Source organism: Plectropomus leopardus, chromosome 2 (genome assembly GCF_008729295.1).
Source record: "Plectropomus leopardus isolate mb chromosome 2, YSFRI_Pleo_2.0, whole genome shotgun sequence".
Lineage (NCBI taxonomy): Eukaryota > Metazoa > Chordata > Actinopteri > Perciformes > Serranidae > Plectropomus > Plectropomus leopardus.
The window spans coordinates 9,995,342-10,012,447 of NC_056464.1; the positions used below are offsets into that span (position 1 = coordinate 9,995,342).

The window sequence follows — 17,106 nt, forward strand, 5'->3', positions numbered from 1 at the left end:
CGGGCGGTGACGCAGAGGCGTCGGCGAGTGTCAGGTGTCTTAAGGTTTCACAAAAAGAGCGACTCAACGGAAGTTCGCACAGGTAAGACAAAACTCGAAGCAAGGACGTGAAAATAGACGTAAATAAATCGAATTAGGGCTGCTGTGAAAGTGCGAAATGTGTGTATTTTGAAAAGTAAAACGAGCCTTTGAGGCGTTGATATTTTGAAAATAACGCACGTGCACTTGTAGTACTTTGTCCTGCTCTCATAGGACTAACCAGTCCAGCTGCTAAGTCTGTGCTATCGTTTAAGCTTGTCAATTTAGTCCTTAGTCTAAAAACAATTTAGACAAGGTAAAACTATATAGCTATGAGGTTACATTTACTGTATAGAGTTTTGCTTTTTACGCCATAAACGGTCTTCACGCGCTTACAGTGTCACACACCTAAAATTAATCAAATGACATGTCTGTGAGCACGGCAGCTGATCTTCAACAGAAGTAATGTCTGTTCATTTTGTCGCCCCAGTGCTGATTCTTTAGCTCAATTGTTTCCACATAAACAACAGATTTTTTTGCTTTTAGTTTTGAATAAGAATCGCCTCTGAGGTCATTCATGTCTTAAGCAATGCGGGCTCCTCCTTAGCCATGACTCATACTGTATCTGACGGTGTTGTGGTTACTTGTTGTCAAGAGGAACTTGGTTTAAAGTGAAGGTTAAAGGTCACAGTATCCACCTTTCACTGATAACAAGCAATGGAGATGGAGGTAAAGGCTGGTGTTTACATGATCACATTTCAAAAGCTCATATCTCATAGTGTCATGGTTTTAAGGCTCCCAGGCTGAAACAGGGCCACGATTGTTTACATGTTGTTCCCTTTGTTACCTCTGAGTAATAACGATTTAGTTAATGTTCTCTCTCCCAAAGTTTCAATTCATTGTGCCAGAAGGTGTGGTGGTGAAGCAAAAAAATACTGTGTGTAATGTGAAGTTACCACGGCAATTTATAAAAGATTAAATTTAACTATTGACAAATAAAACAGGTAAAATTGTCATGAATAATCCTGCAAACTCTACCTGTGAATCCCATGTCTAACCTGGAAGAAGTTCCACTATTAAAACTCAGATTAACCAATTATAGATAAATGTAATTCTATCCATTATCTGTCGGACTTGAAAAGGTTTTTGCACCTGTGGTATATATGTATTTTTAAATGTCTCTTACTTACAAATAATGGCGTGTGCAGTTTCTGTTTGTTTCTGTTTGATGTGCAGAAACTGATGTGCAGTTTCTGTTTGATGTGACCTACACATCACAACAACTGAAGGTTGTCTGTTTTATTTATAATATTATATTATTATGATATTGTTTTGTTAATCAGTACTGTCAAGATAATTACTCTTATGCTTTCCAAACCAGGTAAAACAAAAGAAAGTCAGAATATAAAGCATTGAGATTGTTTTCAAATACAGGAAAAACACGCTATGACCCCGCCCTATTCTTTATTTAAATCACAAACATTTCCTGCTGTGCACCGGTATTGATTTTCAGCTGACAGCTCTGTTCGGCTCTGCTATTTTTTCATGAGTGAGCACTTATAAATGAGTCAGAAGAACTTGAATTTGGTTCTCATTTTTGCAGGAAGTTCATATGTTCTCCCTGTTTTTCTTCGGTTGCTTCGGCTTCTTTCAACAGTTTAAGGATATGCAAAAGAGGTAGACTGGTGACTCTGAGCCCAGTACACCCGTGTTATCCTTGTGACAGACCAGCCTGTCGTCCAGTGCATGTTGTCTTGATATTCTGCAAAATGAATAACAGAGTAGAATGGAGAAGTTAGCTAATGATTTCAGCATGGCCATCAAGTGAAACGTTTTTGTGCTTAAACCCAGATACCCATTTGATAGTAACCATACACAGCACAACTACAAGGTAAACTTACTTGCCCATCAGGCCTCAAAAACCTGTAGCAACAGTAAACAACCCCAAGCTATTCACATGTGAGAAACCTAATAGAAGTACTTGAGCAGTGGCCCAGCCTTTATACATGGGCGGATTATGAGGTAATGAGCCCCTGGGCTCAGACATGCAGAAGGCCCCACCACCTCATAGGAGCAAAACACAGACTTTAAAGTTGTTTAGGCTCTTATTGTTGTTGTTTTGCATATCTCTGTTATCATTACACACCTGTGGTTTTGTGTCTCTCTGTAGCTGCGCTGTGTCTTTTTGTAGTCATTAAGTTTCTTTGCAGTTGCTTTGCATCTCTGTAGTTGTTTGGTGTCTCTTTGTGGTCCTTTTTGTCTCTGGTCATTTTTGTGTCTCTTTGTTGTCATTTTGAGTCTCTTTGTGTATGTTTTTATGTCTCTTTGTAGTTGCTTTGTGTCTCTGTGGTCATTTTGGTGTCTCTTTATGGTTGTTGTGTGTCTTTGGTCATTTTTGTGTCTCTTTGTCGTCATTTTGAGTATCTTTGTAGTCAGTACATGTCTCTTTGAGGGACATTTGGCAGGTGAAGGTCAGTGGGGTCCCCTTACACTTTGGGCCCCTAGGCCTGTTTAGTAATTCATTCATGCCTTCATATGATTGTGCTGTGTCTAACTAAATTTTGCCTCTGCTCATCTGAAAACGCAAACACTAGCCTGACAGTAAGTTAATGTAATTGCATTTGATTATATATAATTACAGATTATTAATATGTAATATATACAATCACGTATTGTATTTATCTAAATGAGTAACTCTATCATACAGGTAATACAGTCAGAAATGTAGATGTGTTTGACTTTCTTCTTCTTTGTTTTTTTAATCAGGGCTATGTTGCAATTGAGCTCAGTCCAAAGTCCTCACACTACTTGTCACCCGTATCGCTTTGCATCTGAGTGGTGATATAATAGGTGCACCTGAGTGAAAAGGCCCACATAGTAAGAGAAATGGTTATGGAGTCTATCAGCTATGCACAGTGGTGATTTAAACACATGGTTATAATACACTGTCTGAGCACTGAAAGGGAGATTCATGATCTAACATTAAAATGTCTCTCCAGACGCAGACGCTGCATCAAAGGCTCATCATCCGTCTGCATTTAAATGTGGGTTTGTTGGAGTGAAGTCAGAAAAAGACTGTGTGCCGTGCAGTGTGGTTATGGTCTTTTATGAACGTTGCCCATGGCGAGTTGTCCCCTCGTAATGATAACATGCTCACACTCTTGTGTCTCCATCTTGCAGTCATGCAGCACGAGCTGGAGTGCAAGTTTGAACTTGTGGACGTGTTTGTTTGCATGCATAACTATATGCTCACATATTATGGACAAGCACCCTTTGGTATGTGTGTCAGGCAGTGGGGATGTTTAGAGGTAAAGTGATGGAGAGCATGTTACAAACTTGCAGATGAGTGATCTCAGTCAGCAGATAGATCTGACTCTAGACTCTGGCACCGACCCTCTGAGGAGTCTGTACACGTCGAAATACTTTTGCCATGCAGTAGTGTCAGTATGGTGGTCTCACTTGCCCGAAGAACACAGCTTGTAGATCTCAGATGAAGTGTAGACTAGTGAACAACTGCAGACAAGAGGATGGAGAACAATATTTTATTATCTGGCTACAAGAAGCTAGAATTTTTCAAGCTGGTTTTTAAATCAAATCAAGTATCAGATTTGGCATTAGGTGATAGTTAACAGAATGCCTGAAGTTTAGTTTACTGCAATAAGGTTTGGGAAATATTTTAGCACTGAACATGGCTAATGGTGGTTGTGTTTGTATTTCAGGTATTGAGATAGCTGCCAGAGATGGAGAGTGGTCCATTCAATCGTCGGTCCTGGGCGGCGCAGTCCTTACGGGTCACTGCAAAGGAGCTGTCACTCAGTGGACGAGGCAGAAACAATGCCCTTGCTGAACGCTTCTCCAAGTGAGTAACACCTGGTTTTCAGGGCTGTAATCAACCAAAGAAGAACTTGGTTGACTGAAATCCTACCTACTCTTAAGCCAGTCGACCAAATAAAGGGGGAAAAAAAATCAGCACGTTATCTTTAGGTTAAATAAATTGCCACAGTGCACTGAGAACACTCTACCTGGTAGCGCTGTGTGTCCAACAACACACAGAGCTTGATATTAACACTTCCTCAGGGAAAGTGAACTCTGTGTTCAGGCAGGAATGCCTCCTGTGAAAAATAAATGCGATCTCTAATGTTATATCATCTGAAAATAAACTGCGCGCTCCAATACTTTCCCACCTGAGCTGTGTGTTCGAGTCTGTCTCACCACAAAGTGTTGAACAGGACTGACGAGAACAATGTGACACACTGGACACTTAAGAACTTTGGGGTGGACGATGTTATATACAACATAATAATGTTACTAGAAATATATTTCTCCCTCATTTTATTTCTGCAGCCAGAAAACAGTCAATAACCCATTTTTGACTAAGATAATATTGTATTAAAAAAATGACCTCTCAGTATTTAATAGGTTATTTTTTTGTACTATACAGTGCATGTTTAAAGATAAAACATACTTCTTAAGAATTATAACAAAAATTACATCGGAACCATATCTAAAATATAATCCAACAAACTAAAATGTAAAAAATTCTAAAAGTTTGTTCTTTTCACAGTGTACATTTTATTAACATCTTACAAGATTCTTGACTGAAGAAGCACCTCGACCCCCAGAAAGTCTGTGTTTTTGTTTTGCATCACCAGAGGTCAGTGTTGTCTCTGTCTCTCTCAGGTACCAGAGAGCTGCTGAAGAGGCAAATTCAGAGAAGAAAAAAGGAGTAAGTGCACATAAAAAATCTAAATCTATGACACGTTTTGTTTGCAGCATTTTGATAAGGCTCTCCTAGCAACTCACGTGAGTAAATGAAGTGTGTGTGTGTGCTGCATGTTTTGCTTCATTTGCTCTGCTTGTGGTGCTAAACTAATTACTGAGCGCACACACACACTCACCATGCCAACACCCCGTCTGGGCCAAATGTCTTGTCTTGCCCGACCTCTCATTGGCCACTTGTTGCGATGGGCAGGCTATCAAACCCATAATCCCACTTCAATGTAATCCCCTTGAAATGCTCTTTGTGGCTCCAACTGTAGGTTAGCTGCTTTGTCAGTGTGAAAGACTCATAAACAAAGCAGGACTGAGCTTAAATGAGTAACTGATCGGCTAATACCATGCAGAAATATAAGGTAATGTCGCCTTGGATTTACTGTATGAAATGTGACCATTGTGTACCAGTTTGTGTGTGTGTGTGTGTGTGTGTATGTGTGTGTGTGTGTGTGTGTGTGTGTGTGTGTGAGTGAGCCAGCTTCTTTAAGAGCTTTTAAGCTTCTATAGTATTTGTTTAATGATGTGACAAAAACAAGATTGCCTTGTTTTTTTTATTTCAGTAGAAACGTGATATGAATGCACTACATGTGAGAGAAGCTTTCCTGTGTTACTTATTTTCATGAAGCGCTCAAAGAACAGACCTTAAAAGATGCTCTGAAGGCAAATTTCTGCCAAGTTCAGGTTCATCTTTGATTAACATTTTTGTGGGATTCATCATAGATTCTAATCATTTTCAGGAACCATTGGTATGTTTGGATATGAGCTGATGCCACTGTTACAGGCATTTGGGAGTCTAGCTTAAATATTTGAGGATAACTCAGGTTTGAATGAGCAGCGCAAAAGACCATCTGTCTGTCTGTGGGTGTGTGTGTGTGTGTGTGTGAGGGGGAGATGGGGGGAGGGGGGTTTCAAACAACAAGGATGTCCAAATAGATTAATTACATTGATACAAAAAAAATGTTTTAAAAAATATGAAACATTGTTTTGGCCTCAGCTTCTCAAATGCGAAGATTTGCTGCTTTTCACTGTTACTATTGATTATTGTGGAGTTTTTGAACATCTTCAAACTTGTATGGGGCATCTGTGGTTATACTGTAAATTACAGATCCAAATTATTCAACAGATTCCCGGAAAAATACAAAAAATAATTGTGATAAGAATCTGAGAATTTTGTTTCATCCGCATCATTCACTCCTGTCTTCTTATATCCCTAATTGGTGTTAGGGATAGTTACCACCACATATATTTTTTTTGTGAGTGCATTGGGGAGATGCTTCTCCTGCACTCTGCACACAAGCTTGACGCTCTTTAAATTGGTCCACATGGAGTCTCAAAACTTGCTGGACCTCAGACAGTGGAACTAATAACTGTCTTCCAACTCCAAGTGTGTGAGTCAGAACTGGACCACGAAAAGGCCCACTAGATGACTCAACACACCAAATATTGATGAATTAGTGAAGGTCAGGAAGTTAAACCTCAGCCTGTTTCATGTAAAATGCTGCTTCAAATGCTTTCACCCTGACCAGAATACAGTTCTCTATAAACATACTTATTGTGGTCATATTTAAAGTAATTAAATATGATGCAAAATGTTGTCATTCAGCTGTTTTGGTGCTGAAGAATCTTGTATCTTGAAATGACATTGCTGAAGCACTGCCAAAACATACATAATGTTGCGGATAATTTGACCTTGCTTGCCCAATAGCTTCCACTTAAATATATTGTGGTGATGTCAGCATTACTACACAGGAGGGGAAATGTATGGAAAAATGCAACAGCACACTGACTAAATGTGGAAAAACCGAGACATGTCAAAATCTCATTTTTCTTAAGACATCTCAGGCTGTTAGTCATCTGTTTTGTAAAAGGATGAATGTTTTCAGAATGAACTTGTACTAATATTAAAGAAAAGGGAAACATTTGGCGGTGTTGCAATTAATTCGGTTATTATGCAATAGTTTTACTGGTCTTACCCACTTGAAATCAAATTGGGCGGTATGCAGCCCATGAACTAAAATTTGTTTCACACCCCTGTAATTATCAGTAATTATCAATGAATCATTAAAAAAGGAAGAGATGGGTTTGGTACATTGGTCTTTCTTTCCAGGATCTGGTTTGTTCACAAAGGAATATGTTTGAAAAATGAAGGCATATGTATTCTTGAGTAATATTGTAGAGGAGCATTCACACCTTTACAGTGTGCATTGTCTCATTTTTGCTAATAGACCTGTTTTAACACTTCCAGTAATCAAGTCAGTGTCATCTCCAGTGTATACAGGATGCAGCTGCATGGATTTTAAATTGCGTTAAGCTAAAACACTCCTAAATTTAGTCAGTCATAGAGTTAATATAACATTTGAAGCTAATACTTTAAAAGCTGAGAACTCTATGGCCTCCTCAGATAAATTGCACATGAAGTGTTTTGCTTGTTGTTGTGTGTCATCTGGTGCTGCCAGAAGAGACACAGTGTTAAATTTTTTTTAGAAAACTCTATTGTGACTCATTCCAGCTTTCACGTGATGCTTTTTTTGAACGGCTTTTGTTCTTTCTCTGTCCCATTTCTGCTCCATCTTTGTGTATATTTACGGTTTTTTGGAATTCTTTTGCTTTTGCTTAAACATTTTTTCCAGTCTGTGAAAATAAGTGCTATGTTGACACATTTTTTAGAGTGCTATTTAATCAGAAATAGTTTGAGCGGAAAAATGTCCGAGCCGACACAGCGAACAAAGAGTTAACTTTTCCCTGAATGTATCATTTCCTGCTCTGGTTTCCTGGGTATTCTCTCTCTCTCTCTCTCTCATTCACTCTGCTGGTGTTAAAGGGGCTGGACTAACTCTTACGAGCAGATTTTGTGTAGCCGCTAACATCTGGGAGAGCTCTGTCTCTCAGCACACTGACCTGTAGAGACGGACCATCCACAGGACTCTGTTTTTATTTTCTGTCAAATTTATTTTTATGGGTACTTCATCGAATTCACAGAGGTTTCTTCTTTTGTCTTTTTGCTTAAAAAAAACAAAAAAAACCCGGGAACAATCTTGTCACTGTCCAGTTCTCTCCGCTCACCCTGGACTTGCCTCACAAAGACAGTAATTGTGCGTCTTTTTTTTTTTTTTTTTTGCACTCTTGTTTCTTTTCCCATTTGTTCAGTTCTTTATTCCTATGTTCTTCTTTCTTTTATTTCTTATTTGTAATTTTAATTTATTTATTGATGTGTATCACATTTAGTTTGATGTAGTAAGCAAAGATAATTAAGTCTTTTGTGGACTTTTTTTTTGTTTGTCATCTTCAATCATCTTTAAGTTAAGCTTGTTTTTTTTAAGGAATTGTGGGTTTCATAGTATAATGGTGTTTTAATGTTTCCTACTGAGCTGACCTTAGCTTGGAGGCTTGCCTACAAAAGCTCACAGTGTTTTACCAGATTTATTAGTTGATCGGTTTACTTATATGAGCGTGATTTATCCACACGTCCGCATCCTCTTTCTTCAACGTGTCATTCCTCTTTTATAATTAAGGAAGTTCCCGGAGGTCACACAGCAGTAGTGTTCCTCCTGTTGTGCTGTTGTGCTGCCTGCTGCTCAGCGTGTTTTATTGTCACGAATGACTGAGTGGTGAACAGAGCTCTCCTCTGCCTGCACGCTCGGCCCTGTTAACTTTATCTTGAGCCAATCGCTGCCCTCAGCGGCTGCAGCAAAACATCTACTTCCTGGACCAACTTTGAACAGCTGTTCGTCTAATCTGTCAGTGAAGCCCAGCTCAGAGTCTGGCATTTCCTTTATTCCATCGTGCTGAATCGGGCTTTAAGCTGTCTGTAAAGTATTGTGTATGTTTGTTGCCAAATGGAAATACTTTCAGCCTGCAGAAAATGACAGGAAGAAGACTAAAATGCTTTCGATTTGCAGTGTCTGGAAAGTCATTTTCATCTTTTAATCTCGTCTTCCTCACAGTCCTCTGAGAGTGTGTCAGCCTCCCTGCGCTCTGGCAACCTGAGTGCTCTAAAGAAGCGCTGGGAGCAACAGGACAAGCCTTCCTCCGTCCCACCGGCCAGCCAGTCCAGCTCTCGCTGCAGGCCTCCATCTCTGTCCAGGTCTACTTCTATCACCGAGCCCTGTCCTCCACTAAAGAGCCCCGGCCTGCCCACCTCTCAGGGAAGTCAACTTACAGTCAACTGTGTCACGCAGCCAGCAACAGCTCCAGACGCATCCAAAGGTGAGGAGCAGAGAGCGAGACCTGAAATGCTTGAAGAGCAAGTTCCAACCAGCCCCTGTGCCTCTTATGAAAAACCCCGAGTGCCCCTGAACAACCTGAAGATGAAGTTTGAGAGGGGAGAGGACACCATGAGCAAGGTAGCTTCACACAGATCATTTACTGCTTCTTGAGGCTTCTTATTTTGATACATTTGAGATAATGAATAAGTTTACATGCATTAAATATTCCAGTTTTTGCCCTTATTCCCAGAAAAGACTTGTTCCCACTAAGCTGTTTACTTGACAAATGACAATTAATATTGCATTCATATCCAAAATAACCCCCGATTTTAGCACCTTTGTGTTTTATATGTCCAAAAATGCTCCTATAGTCCGAATAATGATAAAGAAAGATCTCACATCTTAATCAGAAAATACTTAATTTGGTAAAAGACGTAATTCGAAATAATCAAACTCAATATGGCGTTTACATGACAAGAGTCAAATGCAGAATATTTGCAGTAATAACGGAATATTAGTCTGCATGTAAATGTAGTCACTGTATTAAAAATAGAAAGACAACCCCTTGATACATGAATAATTACACAATTTCAGCCCCCACAGAGCTGGCACTAAGGTTGTCAGTCCATGCATGTATTCACCATTAATTGAGATATTTGTTAAATACCATGTTTGTTTGCATGAATGCTTTGCGAATGAGGTTCTAAGTCTCTTCTTTTTGCCAGTTTTGACAGCTGTGCATCTACTGGCCATGTTTCAGGCATTAACTGTAACCACAGTGTGGATGGCTGAGATTCGCTCTACTGATGTTGGTCAGCCCTGTAAAACGAATTTTCTGATCCCCTCTTAAGCGGAAAAAAAGGGCCGACTGTTTCTCACATGTGGTTAACTTTATGTTGCATAACCTGAAGCTGATTTAATTAGCGTCTTTGAAGGAACTCTTAACCACTCAGATCCTAATTTACAAGGCTTTTTATGCACTAATTATCCCGCCTCACAGCAAATCAAAAGTAACTGATATTAAACTGAACAGAACACGGTAATTAGCTGCGTTATTTCTATTGTGCATCTGAGTAATTAGTTTACATATGTAAAAGAGACTGATAGAACAATGTTTTTTTCATCCAGCAATATCAGTTAAAGCCAGGCTCTTTTTTCTTTGACCGTAATACCCGGTGCTGTGCGTAACTGTGTAAGTTTGTCATATTCTTTATATTTAGTGTTGTTTCTTGTATTCTTCCTGCTGTTGCCTGTATTTTCTAAGTTGTTTTGTCCGACCTGGATTTTGCTCCTGCCCGCCCCCCGCGCGTCTTTCTCCCTCTCGGCCCAAAACAACAAGCACTCCACTCTTCACCTTCCATAACAGAGGAATGCAGGGACATTCCTAACCCAGGGCTGTGTCTTTCTTCAGAGGATCACCTCTGAGGAGGCAACTGCCTTTATCTCACTTTCCATTTGCCTCAGTGTGTATTCTGGATAACCAACAATCCCGGGCTTCAGTTGCAGATTTTGGTTTTTTATGTCATATTGTGTGGGTTGCTGTTTGTGCAGTAGGCAATACACCACTGGATGAATTCATGTTGATAATCAAGTGAAAAGGAACAAAATTCAAACTCTTGTCTGTCACATTTTACTTAACTTGCATTCTTGTCACTTTTGCATCTCCGGCAGCTCGGGAGGTTGTAGTCTTTTAAAAATGCTTGGAAAGACGAAGTGTGAAAGTTACTGGTGAACATTTGCAAGTTAGAATAGGAGCGTTTTATAGCATTTACTCTGTCAATACTGGCTCAAGAGTGTTGAAATTCTTTTTTAGTGAACACACGTTCTTCAAGTGCACCAATGCCGTCTTCTGGCTGAAGCTTTTGAGTGTTGTTGTACAATGCAGTTGGTGTTCGTATTTACGCGACTGAGGAAGATATGTGGCACAACAGGACTCCACAGTGAAGCAGCCTGAAGGAATGAGCTGTTTTAATTGGCCAAAACGCTTTTCCACAGGATAACTGCTGAGAGAGAAACTGTCTGGTTTACTCATTTGTGTTGGTGACACGTGGGCACTCACACACACACACACACACACACACACACACACACACACACACACACACACACAGCTCATTCTTTTAGTAAAGTGTAGTGGAATAGTTTTGGTCCTTTAGACTGCAGGTCAGAGGCATGTTGGAGTTTGTTCATGCAGATACCTGATATTTTTTTCCACTGAAAACAGAGGTCAAACTAGCCAATGGTAATAACTGGTTACTGTGGTACTTGACCTGTTTTGTCTTTAGTGAAATAAAGTGTCATTTTATTTAAAATAAATTGAATTAAATAAATTAAGTGTCATTGAAATGGACCCTAAAGTTTGGTTTAGTTTTGAAAGTATGTTCCCAAACGGCTTCTTATAACACCTTGTCAGAGGTCTTCATGGGATCACAAGAAGAAAGCCCTTACTGTCATTGTGCTTCATACAGGGAAATAGTAATGGTAGAATATGGAGTTACAGTGTCTCTTAAGCAGCACATCTGTCAAGAAAACTCTGGAAAATGCCTGAAACACGGAAGATGTTTAAAGTTAATTTGAAAACCTGGGGGTTTGGTGCTGTTTTACACAGAGGTATTTGGTTCTGCCCATGCTCCTCAACACAGTGCTGACCTGTGTGGGATGCTTTTACACTGGTCCTGATGACTTATATATAATATATATATATGATATTGTTTTTTTCAATACCTATTACGAGTAGTTAATGACCCCGATAACCAATATTTGGAACTGATCTGCATTCACAGTGAAAATGAAAATCTCCCTGTCAACATTTAGAATTTGGAATATAACAAACTCCAACTTAAAACTTTGTTTAAATGCCTAAAGCAAATGTTTATTCAGCTTTTTTTTATAAAGTCAAGTCAAAAGAAAAAAAAAGAAAAAATAGCTCGCTGAGGTTTTACAAAAGTAGGTCCACTTTCTAGCATCACAAAAAATACTTTATGGCCACCACATAGTAGTAATATAGTGGTCTGAAAAAAACTCCTCTTAGATAAAGAAACATAAATGCCAGTGGATTGGTGTTTTAAGGTGGTCGGTGCATTTACAAGTACTAAATAGCATCAGTTTTGTAAACCGGACCTCTGATTCCACCAATCATTTTACTCATGCAGGGTGGCAGGACAACCCGTCACAGTACTTCATCAGAGGACATGGACCAACATGGAGGTAAAGACAAACACACACAAATACACTCAGCCCTTTGAATAATTAACTGAGGTTCTGTGTATTTCAGTGATGCATTACACACAATTAAATTATCATCTCCAAAACTTTACCTAATAAATAACTAATAAATTACAAGCAGGGAACACAATAGTGTGTGCCATAAGTAGATCATGAATAATACTTTCACACTAAAGAGCAAACATTTAGTAAAAAAAACAGCCACAGTAATCATGTGTTGAATGCAGAGTACAGTTAAAGCATCAAGTTGGATTATCTCTGCTGCTTTAGGTTCGTCCGTGCCTGACAGAGTGCTGGAGTCCACATCCATGAGGGAGAAGATGGCCAAGTACCAGGCAGCTGTTTTGAAACAAGGCACCACTCGCTCTGTGAGTTCATGTAGCGGAAGCTGAAATCAAAACATATAGCTATAGACATATATATACATATATATATATACACACACACACACACACACACACACACACACACACACTTACTCACGCGTGCGCACACGCACACACACACACACACACACACACACACACACATATATATTTTCTCAAATGTATTTAACTTTTGTGAAAATATTCAAAACCTGTCACACTTGGGACTAAGGACCCAAAAGCAGACAGACAAAACGGATGTTAGGGAAAAAAAGAGTTCTTTTATTACAATAAGTAAAGTGTGCAGGTGAGTGATTAACAACATGACTGGCTGAGGTGAGGGCTGATCTGTGTTCTTGAGGGCTTTTTTCAGCTGGACAGGACAGGATGGCTTAGCAAAAAAAAAAAACTGGCAAGAAAGGAAAAAATGGACAAGATCTGAATAAAGCTGGACATGTCAGGCAATGTACGGCCACAATCTGGCAGGGTATGACTGTCGAGCTGGCTCTCTTGTAGGTCGCAGGCTAGATTGCAGACAGGTGTGTTGACTGATGAGTGCCACAAGGTGTGTAGAGTAAAGGAGTACTGGTTCCCAGTGGGTTTTATAAATAATATGTTGAATAGTATAAATATTAAAAACAATTGCTACAGACGTTTTTGAAAACCAATAGTCATAAATAATACAATTTTAATTGCAAGTTTCAAACAAATAGCCAGTTTTGATTGATTGTTTTTCCACACGTCAGTTAAGTTTGATTTTTAGATAACTATATCTTGTGTATTATTGGGAAATGTGACTTCTCTAAGTTAATGGAAAGTTAAAAAAAATCCTAATAATTACCACGTGATAGTTGCAAAAAAGTAAATAAACAAATGATTTAAAATAAATCACACAGAGGTAGATTGATGGACTCAATGGTCATCACAGTATTTAACAGTTTAATGGAGTTTGAACTGAAAAAATTAATACACTGGACACCTTTAGACTAAAAGAAATGGTCTGAAATAAGTCAATTCTCATGAACCAGATTTCAAGGAACCAAAAGTAAAGTATACATGTAGAAGCAACGGAGGCAACATTGTGTATCAGTGATTTACGTCTTCCTCCACCAATTTAGCCACTAAAGTTACTGTGTGTACATTGTTTGCTATGTTGCTTGTTTTTATTCCTTCCTTCCTACAAATACTAGAAATAGGGCTCTAGTTCATTATGTAACAGCCAGTTGACGAGTTTTTTCCCCTCTTTTCTTTCCGTTTGTGTTACTTGCAGGGTCTAGTTCCAGAGGTGTCTGCTGCAAAAACATCTGCACCATTAAATCAGAAACACAGTCCTGCACCTGAGTGCAATGGTGAGTCTTAGTGGTCACTCCAAGGACATGGTCCACGTTAATGTGCTTAATTAAGTATTACCCAAACAACTTTTGCACCCAGAATGAGATACATCTCGGTTTGACTGCTCTTTCTGTCTTTTTTGTGTGTTTTGTCTGTTTCAGGGGAGAGCAGCGAGCAACCCAAAGCATCAAAGGTGAGTCATTCATCGTAACAAGCAGGAGACGCGCATGAAGCTTCAAAAGAAAGATCTCATTTCACCCCTTGATGATTATGAATCTATAATACTGTCATTGTGTGTTTAGAAGTTCAGCCCACCGGTGAGGGAGACGTGCATCGCTTGTCTGAAGACGGTGTACCCGCTGGAGAGGCTGGTTGCTCTTCAGCATGTCTACCACAAAAGTTGCTTCCGCTGTGTTCACTGCAGCACAAAGCTCAGGTTAGTCTGGCACTGTCGCATATTTCCCGGAGTTTCATCATGTCTTTTGATCCGAATTATATTTTGAAAAGCCTCCTCAGTGGCTGACTTTAAGAATCACAAAAAAGGGACATTTACAAAATACTATTTTTGCTACTTTTTATTTGTAGTCTTGGGAACTACGCCTCTCTGCATGGTAACGTCTACTGCAAGCCCCATTTCAGCCAGCTGTTTAAAGCCAAAGGAAACTACGACGAGGGCTTCGGCCACCGTCCTCACAAAGAGCTCTGGGAGCCCCGAGCTGATGGAGAAGAAGGCGAGGAGCCGGTGACGCCAAAGGAAAAAGAGGGACCAGCAGTGCTGACGCATCCAGCTGAGAGCATCTCAGACAAAGAGGAGAGCCCAGCTGTGGAAACATCCTCGCAGGTTAAAGTTACAGACCTCACCGCCTTACTGGAGACACGTGTGCAGACAAAAGCCAGGTCTGATGAGAAGTCTGCAGAGAAACCAGCAGAGAAACGCAGGCTGAGGGTCGCCTGGCCTCCCCCGGCTGGCGAGCGCCACTCTGGGACAGAAGCACTCAGTCCAGTCACAGAGGGAGTTTCCTCTGGCCGACCCTGGAGAGCCAAGTGGCCCCCAGAGGACGAGGCGCCAGCATCCTTCCAGAGCTCAGACCGGGCCGAACTGAAGAGCCTGAGGAGGAGCTCTTCTTTAAAGGAGCGCAGTCGGCCTTTTACGATCGCAGCTAAACCAAACCCAACAACCGCTCTGGGACCCCGGGAGCCTCGTCGCCCGCTCAAATCCCTCCTGGAATGGAGAGCATCATTCGAGGAAAAACACTCATCTGAAGAAGCACCCAAGGAAAATAAGCCAGAGCGTCAGCCGGTGAAACAACAGGAAAAGAAAGAAATGCTTCAAATACCAAGCGAAGACGTGAAAGGTGAGGCCGTCTCAGAGGAGGTGGAGACCAAGCCACAGGAAGAAAAAGTCCAACAAGAGCAGAAAGAAAAAGCAGCAGCAGCAGAGAAGATGGCTGTAGACGAAGGCTCTCATAGAAGCGTCTCTCCGGATATTTCACCGTCCCCCTCTCCACCTTTACAGCCAAAACAGAACCGCGGCTCCCAGGATGTGGGCTTCTGGGAGGAGGACAAAGAGGGAAGTGATGCCGAGGAGCTGAGCGCAGAGGATATAATCAAGAGGAACCGCTACTATGACGAGGAGGACTCTGACTCATAGAAACATGTTTCAGTCTTACTATCACACCCATCCACCATATAACACTTGTTTTCTCAGTTTATATGTAGATCACAAATGTAGCTTTGCCAGATTTGATAGTGGTATAGCAGAGATGCAAAAAACAGTGGAATAGTTGTGTGAGAGTGCATTTATATTGCAACAACTGCCTTTAATTGTTAAAGTACAAATAATTTTTTTTAACTTTTTAATTATATACTGTAAAAGAATCAAACCGAGCTTTTATATGAGTCCTGATTAAACTGGAAGGTGGGCCTCTGTTAATTTACATCATCTCGATAATTATATGCACCGTATTATTTGCAGGTACCGTGTCCGAAAACTATTACACTCTACGCTGCACTTGAAGTGCTTTTTAATGACAGGCAGCGCGTTGAGCAAAGCAGTCATTATGTGCATTTTTGAATGCAGAAAATACCAAAATATCTTCCACCAAAAAAAGCACACACCAGTACTGCATTTTTAAGATTTTTTTGGAGAGTGAATGTCTTGCATTATGTTGTTCGTGTTTTTACATATTGCCACAATTTAATTGTTAATTGCTGGAAAAAGAAAAACAAACCAAATGAGAATGTTCTCGATTAAGTTTAAGGAAACCTCCAGCTGCTCCAACATGTCCAGCTGACTTTTTATAATATCTCCTCTCATTGGACCATCAGAGGGTTTAAAATGACTGGAAATATTGAAATACTATAGATAGATATATGTAATCCATTGCTTTGCTTTATAGAGCTTTACCTTCTCCCAGCACGTGAATATACAGACAGACAGGCTGGTAAAGCTTAACATTGTCCTGCAGGGGGCCCTCTGGTTTGGTAAATCTGCCTGATCCCAGTCTTTAATTATATTTAACATATCATCTCCCTGGGCCTTCTGGATGTCTTTTAACATTTTCAAAATATGATCCACTTTATATGGTATGCAAAACACTTTATATTTTAAAATGTGCCGTGGAATATATGTTTGCACTGCAGAATATTTTTTAATAATTTGTATAATGACACATTGGACATTACAGTCTGAACTGTTATTAAAGAACAATTAAAGATTATGAATAAGCACATTTTTTTTTAAAGTTTATTTTGACTTTATCTTGGGTAAACAAATGAATCTAGTATATGCTCATCAGAGTCTCACGTGTGTTGGAGAACCATAGAGGAGACAGGAATCCAAGTTCAAAAGCAGAGCAATTTTATTTTTATTTTCATTTGGGTTTTTTTTGTGCTTTTTCGTGTGTGGTCTTTGCTCTGCAGAGAGAGAAAAAAAGTATTAATATAACATCATAAAAATAGTTTGCATTGTTAGGTAAACAAAGTAAAACACATCAAACGAGGAATTCAGCTTACAGAAGGCAACACAGCATGGCCGAGGTGAAAAAGAGGAAGGAGGAATATTTAATGTTAATTAAAGTTTAATGCTTCTGATTAGGCCGAAGTGGTTCCACCTGAGGGGGTCGTGTCCTTCCCAGGCAGGGGCCTTCTGATCCCCAGATGGGGACTTCTTGTGCCAGATAAAGCTT

The 17,106-nt window shown here is 39.9% G+C and overlaps 1 protein-coding gene across 2 annotated transcripts; it reads left to right on the forward strand.

Annotated features, from left to right (window-relative positions):
• On the forward strand, positions 1 to 16,650 carry LOC121953246 (LIM domain and actin-binding protein 1-like). 2 transcript variants are annotated; one of them, XM_042500230.1, is made up of 10 exons: positions 1 to 82; positions 3,738 to 3,877; positions 4,699 to 4,744; positions 8,736 to 9,134; positions 12,149 to 12,203; positions 12,492 to 12,589; positions 13,857 to 13,935; positions 14,080 to 14,111; positions 14,221 to 14,354; positions 14,504 to 16,650. In XM_042500230.1, exons 2-10 carry the CDS (start codon positions 3,759 to 3,761, stop codon positions 15,567 to 15,569), a joined length of 2,028 nt encoding a protein of 675 aa, XP_042356164.1. In that variant the 5' UTR covers positions 1 to 82; positions 3,738 to 3,758; the 3' UTR covers positions 15,570 to 16,650. The 2 variants fall into 2 exon arrangements, with proteins under 2 accessions (XP_042356164.1, XP_042356172.1); XM_042500238.1 differs by lacking the exons at positions 1 to 82; positions 3,738 to 3,877; positions 4,699 to 4,744 and adding an exon at positions 7,691 to 7,883.
• Positions 16,651 to 17,106: the final 456 nt, after the last annotated feature.